This window comes from Bombina bombina, chromosome 2, assembly GCF_027579735.1.
Source record: "Bombina bombina isolate aBomBom1 chromosome 2, aBomBom1.pri, whole genome shotgun sequence".
Taxonomy (NCBI): Eukaryota; Metazoa; Chordata; class Amphibia; order Anura; family Bombinatoridae; genus Bombina; species Bombina bombina.
This window is the reverse complement of record NC_069500.1, coordinates 70,323,911-70,340,179: the sequence shown is the minus strand read 5'-3', so window position 1 is coordinate 70,340,179 and position 16,269 is coordinate 70,323,911. Positions and strand designations below refer to the sequence as shown.

At 38.9% G+C, this 16,269-nt stretch overlaps 1 protein-coding gene across 1 annotated transcript in view; it reads left to right on the top strand.

The window, feature by feature from the left end:
- The window catches only part of ACAA2 (acetyl-CoA acyltransferase 2), a 74,091-nt gene that overhangs the window by 15,036 nt on the left and 42,786 nt on the right, over positions 1-16,269 (top strand). The window contains exon 2 of the mRNA XM_053701102.1: positions 12,274-12,440. Coding sequence (XP_053557077.1) covers positions 12,274-12,440 — 167 coding nt within the window. The remainder of the gene's footprint in view (positions 1-12,273; positions 12,441-16,269) is intronic.

Genomic DNA, 16,269 nt, shown 5'->3' with positions numbered 1-16,269 from the left:
CAGTCACACCTAAAAGTTAGCATATGTGTGTAAATAATAAATAAATAAATATATATATATATTTTTTACACACACACATATATGTGCGTGTATATAAGTTTGTCTATGAATATACTATAATAAATAAAAAAATAATAATAAATATATATATATATATATATATATATATATATATATATATATATATATATATATATATATATATATATATATATATATATATATATATATATACAGGGAGTGCAGAATTATTAGGCAAATGAGTATTTTGACCACATCATCCTCTTTATGCATGTTGTCTTACTCCAAGCTGTATAGGCTCGAAAGCCTACTACCAATTAAGCATATTAGGTGATGTGCATCTCTGTAATGAGAAGGGGTGTGGTCTAATGACATCAACACCCTATATCAGGTGTGCATAATTATTAGGCAACTTCCTTTCCTTTGGCAAAATGGGTCAAAAGAAGGACTTGACAGGCTCAGAAAAGTCAAAAATAGTGAGATATCTTGCAGAGGGATGCAGCACTCTTAAAATTGCAAAGCTTCTGAAGCGTGATCATCGAACAATCAAGCGTTTCATTCAAAATAGTCAACAGGGTTGCAAGAAGCGTGTGGAAAAACCAAGGCGCAAAATAACTGCCCATGAACTGAGAAAAGTCAAGCGTGCAGCTGCCAAGATGCCACTTGCCACCAGTTTGGCCATATTTCAGAGCTGCAACATCACTGGAGTGCCCAAAAGCACAAGGTGTGCAATACTCGGAGACATGGCCAAGGTAAGAAGGGCTGAAAGACGACCACCACTGAACATGACACACAAGCTGAAACGTCAAGACTGGGCCAAGAAATATCTCAAGACTGATTTTTTTAAGGTTTTATGGATTGATGAAATGAGAGTGAGTCTTGATGGGCCAGATGGATGGGCCTGTGGCTGGATTGGTAAAGGGCAGAGAGCTCCAGTCCGACTCAGACGCCAGCAAGGTGGAGGTGGAGTACTGGTTTGGGCTGGTATCATCAAAGATGAGCTTGTGGGGCCTTTTCGGGTTGAGGATGGAGTCAAGCTCAACTCCCAGTCCTACTGCCAGTTTCTGGAAGACACCTTCTTCAAGCAGTGGTACAGGAAGAAGTCTGCATCCTTCAAGAAAAACATGATTTTCATGCAGGACAATGCTCCATCACACGCGTCCAAGTACTCCACAGCGTGGCTGGCAAGAAAGGGTATAAAAGAAGAAAATCTAATGACATGGCCTCCTTGTTCACCTGATCTGAACCCCATTGAGAACCTGTGGTCCATCATCAAATGTGAGATTTACAAGGAGGGAAAACAGTACACCTCTCTGAACAGTGTCTGGGAGGCTGTGGTTGCTGCTGCACGCAATGTTGATGGTGAACAGATCAAAACACTGACAGAATCCATGGATGGCAGGCTTTTGAGTGTCCTTGCAAAGAAAGGTGGCTATATTGGTCACTGATTTGTTTTTGTTTTGTTTTTGAATGTCAGAAATGTATATTTGTGAATGTTGAGATGTTATATTGGTTTCACTGGTAAAAATAAATAATTGAAATGGGTATATATTTGTTTTTTGTTAAGTTGCCTAATAATTATGCACAGTAATAGTCACCTGCACACACAGATATCCCCCTAAAATAGCTATAACTAAAAACAAACTGAAAACTACTTCCAAAACTATTCAGCTTTGATATTAAAGGGCCATAATACCCAAATGTTTAAACACTTGAAAGTGAAGCAGCATAGCTGTAAAAAGCTGATTAGAAAATATCACTTGAACATCTCTATGTAAAAAAGAAAGATATTTTACCTCAAAAGTTCCTCAGTAGCCACCTCCCATTGTAAAGGATTTCTAAGCAGCATTTTAGTGTGTTTGTCCTGGGACATCTGAAGGGACTAGCATCGTGCACTCTCATATTATTTCACCAATCAGGTAAAGGAAGCTTACTATGAAATCTCATGAGAGTTAAGTCAAATCTCATGAGATCACAGTAAGAGTTCATGACCTCAGCACTGCTGATGCTGATTGGCTGCTGTTCATTTCTTCATTTTTTTTATTTTTTTACCTGCAGCTGGGAGCAGGTGAAGTATAACTTTTTCCACAGAATTTACTCTGCTGAGCTGAGGAAATTGTGAGGTAAAATATCTTCCTTTTTTACATAGAGATGCTCAGGTGATATTTTCCTGTCAGCTTTTTACAGTTATACTGCATCAGTTTCAAGTGATTTAGCATATGAGTATTATGTCCCTTTAATTAGTTTTTTGGGTTCATTGAGAACATGGTTGTTGTTCAATAATAAAATTAATCCTCAAAAATACAACTTGAATAATAATTCTGCACTCCCTGTATAGATAGAACAAAACAGATATCCGGACAAGATGCTCAAAAAACAGGTTCTTTAATGTGAAGTAATAGCGTATAAAAACAGCAGCTCTGCAAATACACACACACACACATATATATATATATATATATATATATATATATATATATATATATATATATATATATATATATATATATATATACAAAAGCTCAAAGGGTATATGCACTCTCACCACCGTCCTACAACTGCCAGGGTGCTCGTAGGGAGTATATAACAAAGGAACAAAGTGAAGCACTTGCTGGACTTCGAATATCTGTGTAAAATAATTTTATTCGTGAGGTTTCGGGACCTCAAACGTCCCTTCTTCTGACAATCCAAAAGTGCAAATGAACAAACTTATAAAGGCCTGTAGGCCCCTCCCTTACTCAGGTCACCAATCCCTGGAGACCGTGTGCAAACAACAGGGGGCTATACCATATAGGTAACCCAATTGTGAATCAACTACAATTCTATTAAACCCGTCATATATAAACAAACTAACATATGTGTTTATAAACATGTTAGTTTTTTTTTTTATATGACGGGTTAAATATATGTTTGTTCATTTGCACTTTTGGATTGTCAGAAGAAGGGACGTTTGAGGTCCCGAAGCGTCACAAATAAAATTCTTTTACACAGATATCCAAAGTCCAGCGAGTGATATATATATATATATATATATATATATATATATATATATATATATATATATATATATATATATATATATATATATATATATATATATATATATATATATATATATATATATATATATATATATATATATACATATATACATATATACATACACACATACATACACACATAGCCCAGAATTAGACCATGTCATTTTTTTGCACTAGAATATCACTTTAAATAAGGGATGGATAAATAAAATAAACAAATTTTTTTTTTTTGTTGCCCCAGAAAAAAGTAGAACTAAGTAGGTGTACTTATGGTGACATGAGGATAAAGAGGAACTAAAAATGTGTGCTTTTTGGGTACCCACTAAATCTTGCCCACTGCCATTGGATATTTTTAGGAAATATTTTATTATTTGTGTGTTTAACAGCCATAAATGTATATGCAACCCTTTAAAGTGACAGTAAATGTTGCCACAGAGTGTTCATGATTAAAATCAGCAGTTGCAATAATGTACAAAAGCTATCTAAACAGTCCTGAAATGTAGTGGTTTATAATAAAAATGTTACCTAATAAGTCCCCTGCCACTGTTGCTCTCAGCCGCCTGGCAGGGATGCTGTTTTTTTTTTTTTTTTTATTAGCAGCGAGTGGTTCTGTCTATCAGAAGGCGATCGCTTTCATTACATTATCGGCGGCATTCTTAAAGGGTCATGAAACCTCACATTTTTCTTTCTCGATTCAAATAGAAAATGCTGTTTGAATCAACTTTAAAATTTACTTAATGCTTAATTCTCTTAGTGTTCTTTGTTGAAGGGAGCTGTAATGCACTACTGGGAGCTATCTGAGCATATCAAGTGAGCCAATGGTAAGAGGCATATATGTGCAGCCACTAATCACCAACTAGCTCTTAGTAGTGTATTGTTGCTCCTGATCCTACCTAAGTATGCTTTTCAAGCAATACCAAAGAGCAAAGCAAATTAAAAAAATATTTCTGTCTGAATCATGAAGGTTTAATTTTTATTTTACTGTCTATAAATATTACTTATTTTCTTTGTGTTCTTCTTTATGGTGTGGTTTTAGTTCTATTGGTTAATCGGTATATACCATGTATTTAGTGATGAACTACCACACCAGGCATCTTTAAAAAAATAATAATAATATATATATATATATATATCTATCACAGACACGGAGGAAGACAAAACAGAAAGGTCTTGCGTGTTTTACGCCCTCTAGTGGAGCTTATTCATTCCTTCTTTTTTTTTTCTTGTTGCAACTTTGATATATTCCAGTCCCTGCAGGTTTTCTTTATTTACAAGGTATTTGAAGGTACACTATAATTTGTATTAATTGAAAAAATAAACAACCCTTTGGGTTCCTATGTTTTTATTATTTGAATGCTTATTTAGTGAGCAAAATATGTTGATTTTTGGATTACTTAGTATGATTTTCTCTCTATTTTCACATTCGATTGAAATCTCTAAACCGGTAGTAAAGTCAAAATTAAACTTAAATGGATAGAACATTTTAAACAACTTTCCATTTTACTTCTATTATTTATTTAGCTTAGTTCTCTTGGTATTCTTTGTTAAAGAGTAATCCTCTTTGCACATGTCTAGCACTCTGATAGCAGTGCCTGCAATAATGTTTATAGCAGTGTTATACATAGTTGCAAACTCTGCTGCCATAGAATACAAAAGACATGTGCAATATCCTATATATATGCCATTGCTGTTTTTAATGGAATAATTAAAGATGAACTTTTTATCTTACTGATTCTGGGATTCCTTTTGTGTTCCTGTTCCAAGATCCTATAAACCTACTCTTCAACAAAGGACACAAAGAGTACAAAGCAAATTTGATAATAGAAGTTAATAGTTTGTTTCAAATCGCACGCTTTATCTAAATCATACAAGTTTAATTTTTGCAACTTGCATACCACAAAGTGTATACTATGATATGCACTCCGTACTATGTGATTCTTTTTCTTTCATGCTTTTATATTTCCGAACCCCTTTGTGCCAGTGTTCTGTCGAAATTTTGCTCCCTTGTCGGAATTTGCTATCTTTATGTGCGCATGCTCAGAAATAAGTAATCGCACTCCACATATGATTGACAAGAATGTCTGAAATGTGGTTACATAATTAAAAGCATGTGCAGTTCAAGGTAGCAAATTTCAACGGCGGTCTCATTCAATGTTTTTAACATCACATAATATGCACATTGTACTTTTTATTTTATTTTTTACAGCAGGGTCCCAATGCGTGGCAAGTACAATGTGCATATTAAATGTTGTATGAGGTTAGAACGCCGTCGAAATTTGTTGCCCTGAACGGCTCATGTCCGTGGATGCCGCCTTAACAATGAAAGGGAGGATAATTGGGCTGCTCATCGAAATTTGCTACCTAACAATGTGGGCATGCTTTTAATTACATAATCACATTCCACACATTGTTTTCAAACAGGTGGAGTGCGATTACGTAATTCTGAGCATGCACTCATGAAGGAAGCAAAATTTAACAGGACAACGGTACTATAGTGTTAACATAGGAACAAAGTTCTGATTTAAACACTATTAGTAAAAATGAAATCATGCGATTGCATCAAGGCTGGTATAGGATCATGGGGGGGGGCAGCCTATGCAGCTAGGCATACTCCCAGGCCGATTCTTATCTACATCAAAGGGGGAAGCTGCAGGACGCTGTAGAAGGTAGGATGTTAACTGTGTTAAAGCCTGGTGTGTGTCAACGTTCTAATGGCGTGAAGGGGTTAAGTAAACAGATGTTCTAATTCCTTGTCCACTCTTCAGCAAAAGACAACCTTTGCTTACTCTTGGTACTATGCTAAAGTTTGTTTAGGATTACAGTATTCTCCACTGGAAATTCTGCCAGCTGGGTGGGGGCAGTGTAATATTTTCCAATATTATAATCTTTTCTGCTATCCAAAGCACAAATGAATTCAATAATTTAACATAAATGCCCTGGGGGGAACACTGGATTATAAAGAGTTGTGCATGTGCCGTTACATTTCCATACAAGCATTTGTACAGTGCCATGAGTATGCACAGGATTTTTGATATGGAATGGGCAAAAAGGGCACAACCTTGCAAATGAGAGATTGGGTGTGCTACACTTACTAATGGGGGTGCATAGTACCACCTTGCACAACCTTAGAATCACCACTGTTCAAGTGAATTAAGTCATGTAAGTACGGGACATCGGCAAGACAGTACAAGGGCATTCTAATAAGTTCTGAGAAAAACAAGTAGCCCTTCACAACACACTTCCCATTGATCAAAAACTCTCTGGCACAGAGATGAATCGCGCAAAATCTTTGGGGGCTTTTTTGAACATTATTTTGTAATGTATCCTTCACACTCCCAACCCTGTATAGCTAAACAGTTCAGTTAAAGGGACAGTTTACACCAAAATGTTTCTTATTTAAAAAGATAGATAATCCCTTTATCACCCATTCCCCGTTTTTGCATAACCAACATTGTTATATTAATATACTTTTTACCTCTGTGATTACCGTGTATCTAAGCCTTTGCAGACAGCCTCCTTATCTAAGTGACTTTGACAGACATGCAGTGTAGTCAATCAGTGCAGACTCCTAAATAACTTCACGGGAGTGAGCACAATGTTATCTATATGACACACATGAACTAACACTGTCTAACTGTGAAAAAGTTTCAAAATGCTCTGAGCGAAGAGGTAGTTTTCAACGGTTTAGAAATCAGTTTGAGCCTAGCTAGGTTTAGCTTTTCAAAAATACCACCAAGGGAACAAAGCAAATTTGATGATAAAAGTAAAATGGAAAGTTGTTTAAAATTGCATGCCCTATCTGAATCATGAAAGTTTTTAGTTTTGACTAGACTGTCCCTTTAATACAATTATTTGAGGGACCTCACAGCACTGACAAGGCTTCTTAGACCATCTTGCCAGAGCAAAGAACTTTTGATCATCGGACTCTTGTTCACTTATTCACGTTATATTTGGGGAATAATCAGTTAACCTTTGGAATTGCTTATCTGAAGTACAAGGGTTAGTTATAATTCCACTATATACATGCACCATATGTTTTATGCATTCTACACTGAAATATAGAAGTAAAACCCTGTTTTTGTTGCAAACTTCAATCCCTTTTAATCGGTTACCCACTCCTTAGAACTAACAAAATCCTGCTGCAAATTGCTTTTTAAATTATCTCCATAGCAACAGTTTGAGAGACATTGCACTTTGCGTTACTTCCCAAGTGAAGCACAAAGGGCAATCTGTGGCAGCATCACAATCCTGTTGCAATCTCTTGACCTGTCAGTAAACTCTTGAAAAACATTTTTTCATTGCACTTGCCCTGTGCAAAGTATTATCAACAAGGCAGTCCAACACTCAGGCCTAGATTTAGAGTTCGGCGGTAGCCGTCAAAACCAGCGTTAGAGGCTCCTAACGCTGGTTTTGGCCGCCCGCTGGTATTTGGAGTCAGTGATTAAAGGGTCTAACGCTCACTTTACAGCCGCGACTTTTCCATACCGCAGATCCCCCTACGCCATTTGCGTAGCCTATCTTTTCAATGGGATCTTTCTAACGCTGGTATTTAGAGTCGTTTCTGCAGTGAGCGTTAGAGCTCTAACGACAAGATTCCAGCCGCCTGAAAAAAGCAGGAGTTAAGAGCTTTCTGGCTAACGCCGGTTTATAAAGCTCTTAACTACTGTACCCTAAAGTACACTAACACCCATAAACTACCTATGTACCCCTAAACCGAGGTCCCCCCACATCGCCGCCACTCGATTAAAATTTTTAACCCCTAATCTGCCGACCGCCACCTACGTTATACTTATGTACCCCTAATCTGCTGCCCCTAACCCCGCCGACCCCTATATTATATTTATTAACCCCTAACTTGCCCCCCACAACGTCGCCGCAAGCTACTTAAAATAATTAACCCCTAATCTTCCGACCGCAAATCGCCGCCACCTACGTTATCCCTATGTACCCCTAATCTGCTGCCCCTAACATCGCCGACCCCTATGTTATATTTATTAACCCCTAATCTGCCCCCCACAACGTCGCCGACACCTACCTACACTTATTAACCCCTAATCTGCCGACCGGAGCTCACCGCTATTCTAATAAATGTATTAACCCCTAAAGCTAAGTCTAACCCTAACACTAACACCCCCCTAAGTTAAATATAATTTTTATCTAACGAAATAAATTAACTCTTATTAAATAAATGATTCCTATTTAAAGCTAAATACTTACCTGTAAAATAAATCCTAATATAGCTACAATATAAATTACATTTATATTATAGCTATTTTAGGATTAATATTTATTTTACAGGTAACTTTGTATTTATTTTAACCAGGTACAATAGCTATTAAATAGTTAAGAACTATTTAATAGTTACCTAGTTAAAATAATTACAAATTTACCTGTAAAATAAATCCTAACCTAAGATATAATTAAACCTAACACTACCCTATCAATAAAATAATTAAATAAACTACCTACAATTAACCTACAATTAACCTAACACTACACTATCAATAAATTAATTAAACACAATTGCTACAAATAAATACAATTAAATAAACTATCTAAAGTACAAAAAATAAAAAAGAACTAAGTTACAGAAAATAAAAAAATATTTACAAACATAAGAAAAATATTACAACAATTTTAAACTAATTACACCTACTCTAAGCCCCCTAATAAAATAACAAAGACCCCCAAAATAAAAAATTCCCTACCCTATTCTAAAATACAAATATTACAAGCTCTTTTACCTTACCAGCCCTGAACAGGGCCCTTTGCGGGGCATGCCCCAAGAATTTCAGCTCTTTTGCCTGTAAAAAAAAACATACAATACCCCCCCCCCCAACATTACAACCCACCACCCACATACCCCTAATCTAACCCAAACCCCCTTAAATAAACCTAACACTAATCCCCTGAAGATCTTCCTACCTTGTCTTCACCATCCAGGTATCACCGATCCGTCCTGGCTCCAAGATCTTCATCCAACCCAAGAGGGGGTTGGCGATCCATAATCCGGTGCTCCAAAGTCTTCCTCCTATCCGGCAAGAAGAGGACATCCGGACCGGCAAACATCTTCTCCAAGCGGCATCTTCTATGTTCTTCCATCCGATGACGACCGGCTCCATCTTGAAGACCTCCAGCGCGGATCCATCCTCTTCTTCCGACGACTAGACGACGAATGACGGTTCCTTTAAGGGACGTCATCCAAGATGGCGTCCCTCGAATTCCGATTGGCTGATAGGATTCTATCAGCCAATCGGAATTAAGGTAGGAATATTCTGATTGGCTGATGGAATCAGCCAATCAGAATCAAGTTCAATCCGATTGGCTGATCCAATCAGCCAATCAGATTGAGCTCGCATTCTATTGGCTGATCGGAACAGCCAATAGAATGCGAGCTCAATCTGATTGGATCAGCCAATCGGATTGAACTTGATTCTGATTGGCTGATTCCATCAGCCAATCAGAAAATTCCTACCTTAATTCCGATTGGCTGATAGAATCCTATCAGCCAATCGGAATTCGAGGGACGCCATCTTGGATGACGTCCCTTAAAGGAACCGTCATTCGTCGTCTAGTCGTCGGAAGAAGAGGATGGATCCGCGCTGGAGGTCTTCAAGATGGAGCCGGTCGTCATCGGATGGAAGAACATAGAAGATGCCGCTTGGAGAAGATGTTTGCCGGTCCGGATGTCCTCTTCTTGCCGGATAGGAGGAAGACTTTGGAGCACCGGATTATGGATCGCCAACCCCCGCTTGGGTTGGATGAAGATCTTGGAGCCAGGACGGATCGGTGATACCTGGATGGTGAAGACAAGGTAGGAAGATCTTCAGGGGATTAGTGTTAGGTTTATTTAAGGGGGTTTGGGTTAGATTAGGGGTATGTGGGTGGTGGGTTGTAATGTTGGGGGGGGGGTATTGTATGTTTTTTTTTACAGGCAAAAGAGCTGAAATTCTTGGGGCATGCCCCGCAAAGGGCCCTGTTCAGGGCTGGTAAGGTAAAAGAGCTTGTAATATTTGTATTTTAGAATAGGGTAGGGAATTTTTTATTTTGGGGGTCTTTGTTATTTTATTAGGGGGCTTAGAGTAGGTGTAATTAGTTTAAAATTGTTGTAATATTTTTCTTATGTTTGTAAATATTTTTTTATTTTCTGTAACTTAGTTCTTTTTTATTTTTTGTACTTTAGATAGTTTATTTAATTGTATTTATTTGTAGCAATTGTGTTTAATTAATTTATTGATAGTGTAGTGTTAGGTTAATTGTAGGTAGTTTATTTAATTATTTTATTGATAGGGTAGTGTTAGGTTTAATTATATCTTAGGTTAGGATTTATTTTACAGGTAAATTTGTAATTATTTTAACTAGGTAACTATTAAATAGTTCTTAACTATTTAATAGCTATTGTACCTGGTTAAAATAAATACAAAGTTACCTGTAAAATAAATATTAATCCTAAAATAGCTATAATATAAATGTAATTTATATTGTAGCTATATTAGGATTTATTTTACAGGTAAGTATTTAGCTTTAAATAGGAATCATTTATTTAATAAGAGTTAATTTATTTCGTTAGATAAAAATTATATTTAACTTAGGGGGGTGTTAGTGTTAGGGTTAGACTTAGCTTTAGGGGTTAATACATTTATTAGAATAGCGGTGAGCTCCGGTCGGCAGATTAGGGGTTAATAATTGAAGGTAGGTGTCGGCGATGTTAGGGAGGGCAGATTAGGGGTTAATACTATTTATGATAGGGTTAGTGAGGCGGATTAGGGGTTAATAACTTTATTATAGTAGCGCTCAGGTCCGCTCGGCAGATTAGGGGTTAATAAGTGTAGGTAGGTGTCGGCGACGTTGTGGAGGGCAGATTAGGGGTTAATAAATATAACATAGGGGTCGGCGATGTTAGGGGCAGCAGATTAGGGGTACATAGGGATAACGTAGGTGGCGGCGGTTTACGGAGCGGCAGATTAGGGGTTAAAAGTGTAATGCAGGGGTCAGCGATAGCGGGGGCGGCAGATTAGGGGTTAATAAGTGTAAGGCTAGGGGTGTTTAGACTCGGGGTACATGTTAGAGTGTTAGGTGCAGACGTAGGAAGTGTTTCCCCATAGGAAACAATGGGGCTGCGTTAGGAGCTGAACGCTGCTTTTTTGCAGGTGTTAGGTTTTTTTTCAGCTCAAACAGCCCCATTGTTTCCTATGGGGGAATCGTGCACGAGCACGTTTTTGAGGCCGGCCGCGTCCGTAAGCAACTCTGGTATCGAGAGTTGCATTTGCGCTAAATATGCTCTACGCTCCTTTTTTGGAGCCTAACGCAGCATTTGTTTGAACTCTCGATACCAGAGTTAAATTTATGGTGCGGCCAGAAAAAAACCCGCGGAGCGTTAACAGCCCTTTTACCGCCAAACTCCAAATCTAGCCGTCAATGTGGGTAGATCAAAAATGGCTCAGGCTTGATGTGTTTTTTTTTTTTTTTTTTTTTTTTAAGGTTTGATGCTGGTTAGAACTGATTTTAAGTGGCAAGTTTTACTGTTTCCATGGAACTGATAGTAAGTGAAAGGAAACAAACATATCTTGCAGATACTAAGGACCACATTAGTACAAGACCCAGGGTAACTTAAAGTGAATGTAAATTTTGATGGTAAAGTGCCCGGTTTTTAAAAATTCGATTAAAAACTGGGGCACTTTAATTCATCAATTTACATTTCACTCCTGTTGTGAAAAAAACCTTACCTTTTAAACTTGACAGCAGCTCCAGCTTCCTCCGGTCATCACAAGCCATTTCAGATGTCAGAAATGATGGATAGGTCATCCTCCAATCACAGCTTCCCCCCCCTCCCGGGGGAATCGGTGTCTGGTTCAATGCGGTGATTGGAGGAAGCCGGATTCCTCATTTTAGACCCAGGAAGAGGCTTTGCGACGGGTGGAGGAAGCTGTAGCTGCTGTGAAGATTAAAAGGTAAGTTTTTTTTGTTTTGTTTTTCTTTGTTTTTTTTTCACAACAGGAGTGAAATGTAAATTTTGATGAATTAAAGTGCCCCTGTTTTTAATCAAATTTTTAAAAACCGGGCACTTAAGCATCAACATTTACATTCACTTTAAATGTAGTGCATTGTTTTATGGCTAGATAGTGTAGTTTTCCTTGCAATCATTTCATAGTGCTTCTGTAATTATTACATTTTGCTGTAGTAGCCTTAATTCTCCCTCTTGTGTGTTTAGGTATTTTTGTTGTTGCTGCAAAAAGAACCCCGTTTGGTACATATGGAGGTCTGCTGAAGGATCACAGTGCAACAGATTTAGGTGAGATTGCAGCAAAAGCAGCTCTTGCTGCTGGGAACGTATCTCCTGAAATTGTGGACAGCGTCATATTTGGAAACGTTGCTCAGGTATGATCATTTTTTTCTTTTTATTGTTTTGAATGTAGTCAAGTATGAAAATGAAGGATTCTTTTCCTTCATGTATAGTATTTTATAGTACATAGCATAAACCAAGCCTCCACTTGAGATACAGGTTGTTTGGTTTAGGGACATTTGACTTAATCTTTATGACTTTGTCTTAATTGTATTCTTGACATGTCATTGTATAGGCCATGTTTAATTGGTTCCTCCTCCCATCCTATAGTTGCCCGACTGATTCTAACACTTTTATATTTAGCTGCCTTGTAAACACTACGTTTTCATAAAAATACATTAAACTGTTAAAGTGATGGTAAATCCTAGCGTTTTTGAAATGCTAGAATTTACCAGTGGTACAAATAAAGAAAACTTACAATCATTAAGTATAAAAATCTTAAAGGGACATGAAACCAAAACTTTTTCGTTCAGTATTCAGATAGAGAATGCAATTTTAAACAACTTTATAATTTACTTCTATTATCTAATTTGTTTAATTCTCTTGGTATCATTTGAAGGAGCAGCAATGCACTAATGGTTTCTAACTGAACTCATAGGTGATCCAATCATAATCAATACATATATGCAGCTACCAATCAACAGCTAGAACCTAGGTTCTCTGCTGCTGCTGAGCTTTGCTAGATAAAGCTTTCAGCAAAGGATAACAAGAGAAGGAAGCAAATTAAATAATAGAAGTATAATGGAAAGTTGTTTAAAGTTGTATTCTCTATCTGAATCATGAAAGAAAAAAAATTGGTTTTCATGTCCCTTTAATGCTGAAAGTTCCTTTATTTAAAGTGAGTTAATGTCGAGCTAAGAGCCTAAGCTAATGCTGATTGACCCGCACAGCTATTGGCTAACAGGTGAAAATGTCACCTCATTGAAAAAAATAGCATTTCCTTCTAAATACAGGGAGAGTCCACAGCTGCATTAATTACTTGTGGGAATACAGAACCTAGCCACCAGGAGGAGGCAAAGACACCCCAGCCAAATGCTTAAATACCTCCCCCATGTCTCTTATCCCCCAGTCATTCTTTGCCTTTTGTCACAGGAGGTTGGCAGAGAAGTGTCAGAATATACGGAGTAGTTCCTTATGGAGGGTAGTACTCTTCGAGATGGGACTGGAGTTTTAAGTAGTCTTGTCAGCCTCTCAGTGAGAGCATTGATGAAAGTTAGAGTCTGGAGATGCAGGGAGAGTCTTTCTGCGAAACCTTCCAGACTCATATTAACAGCTCCTTAAGCAATCAGTGTTGACGAGTTTCGTTGCCTGCTTTCTTCACTCAAGTCCATGTCAGAAGCTCTGCTACAATCTGTCAAACTTGAAGGACCGTGTTGCTGTTCCACGGCATAGATTCCGGTAAGATCATTTCATTTTTTACTCACATGTTAACGATAGAAGACAGGGTCTCAGTGGGACTCCTTTTATCTTTATGGAATCAAGGGTTAATATCTCCTGAGGGGGATAATTGAACAGTGGGGTCTTGTTAATCATGTTTTTAATGTAATTTTGACTGCGTATGTGTAGGAGACATGTTGGGCTCATAGGCTGATATGGAACATACAGGTTACAGAGCTGCGCAGTTTTATTAAGCTTGCACGCTTTTCCTTAGCAGGGGCGGTCCTGCATGAGGCACCATGTGACTAGGAGTAGTCACGTCTTGTTTTCCATTTCCGATCCCTGACCGAGGGCTGCGGAGAAGAGTTCATTTCTCTACCTGTCTGGGTCATAGGCGGTGGTGAGTGCCCCAGCCATTGGGGGTTTAAGGTGCTAGTTGTTTTTTTGGATACAAATTTTAATTAGAATTATGGAGGATTCTGATATTCGAGAGTTTTCCTCTTATACAGATTTTAACACCTGCGTATGTTGTGAGGAGGCCTGGGTAGAAAAGCCCGCTCAATTATGTTCCGTATGCCGCAATAGGGTGTCCTCTTCAAACAATGTTGAGATGTTAGAGACCACTGAGCCGTCTACCTTTGAGGATTCCTCGTCCCGTGAGGTGCGTTCTCTTGAATCTTCTCCTGCACATGCAGTTCCCCTAAGTATCATTACTCCTTTGTCTGAGGGAGACTTTTTTTCCACCGGAGGTTACTGCGCGTTTTCGCATTGCCATCTCTATGGCTTTAACGAGTTTGCCTCATCCTGCCACGTGCAAGCAAAGGGTTAATCCGTTCTCTCCTACCCATGGGCCGTCGTGTAAAAGGACGATTGTGCCCGATCAGTCATCTGGGGATGCGGTTCCCTCTGAGGCTTCAGAGATAGAACCTCTGGGGTTGAAGTCGCCTGGTTTGACTACTCCGACTGAGGAGGATTTGGCATTTAGATGGAGAGTGGCACGCCTACGTTTACTTCTGAGAGAGGTTTTGGCGATGTTAAAGGTTCCCAGTCCTGATCCGTCAGGTGGATCTCAGTCCTCTAATTCAGATAACGATCTTGATTAGACGAGTGGAGAGGGTTGGATCCTCTTCTTTATCCTATATATGTATATAGTTATGGAATCTCTGTTCGGGGTGATGTTTCTCTCTATTATCTAGAGATAAGAATTAAGCCTCAGAGCTTATTTTCCTTATTTTGTTTATTCTCAGTTTTTTTATGACAAGACGTGTTGTACCCTTGATGACGGGCAGGACCTGTCCTAGTTAACAGTTAAGTTTGTTCTTCCCTTCTGCTATAGAGAGGGAGCTCTTTCTAGTTATTCTGGTCCAGGCAGAGCAGGTCCATCTATACCGAAGGACAGGCAGGACCTGTCTTAGGTTCCTCTGGATAGGCACTTGATGCTGCATCATATGGGTCCAAGGTCTTAGAGGCCGGAGTTGAGTTTTTCATTCCGTCTTTCTGGACTAGGTGACTTTTTGAGTCTTGTCCCAGTACTCTTCTCAGTGTCAGTACACTGTTGGTGTCTGGTCCAATAAGCGGAGGGGTTTCCCGTCCTCTTTGGCCAGATGATTTTAAGCAGAGCTTATTAGATCTCTTTGTTCAATGAAAATACATGGTTCTCTCTACCTGGATTTAGGAAGAAGGATATCTTTCCTGTCTAGAGCAGTCCAGGATAACCTGGTGGTTATCTAGGAGGTCTATTTAGAACTGGCTGTGGCTCAACATACAAAGGCCCCAGGTTCAAATCCCCGCACAGCCTTTTAAGGCTTTACATCTAGAAGGTGGATGGTTCAGATCCAGCTCCTGATGCTGGATGTCCATTTAAAACATCCTTGATTAAGCAGGTTCGGTTCTTAGGGACCATTCTTTTTCCGGAACCTCGCTGGGATCCTAAGGTTTTTTTTTTTTTTTGGATCTGGGGTTTAATGTGGCAGTAGCCTGTTTATAGATGTTGCGGTGGCTCCCGAGTCTTGGCGGTCCTGGTTTTGCAGTGTCTGCCAGTAGACCTTTTGGGATTTGCTTCCTGCCGGTTACATCCTCAGAGGTGGACCTAGACCTGAGTCCTGGTGTTGGCACCAGGTTGGATCCTTTGGATGTGCCTTGGTCTTTCAGACAGGAAGGTTTGTTGCCCTAGAGTTTACGAAGTTAGTATTTCTTCATCGGATTCTGTCCTCCAATTATTCTTCATGCCTCGTTGGCGCTGTGGTGGGGAGGGATGGATTCAGCCCAGGTCGAGTCTTAACGGTCCTTTTGGATTACGGTTTGGGGAATTGCTCTCCAGTGTTCGGTCCAGATCTCCCGGTGTTGGGGATTTTTATCCTAGTCCCCCGGGGCAGTTTTGTCTTGGTCTCTTCCTCGTTAGCAGGGTGAGAGTGCCCTGAAATAGTATAACAGTTAGAGCAACAGCTTAAGACTTTGACAACTCAGGCTGATTCCCATTACAGGATA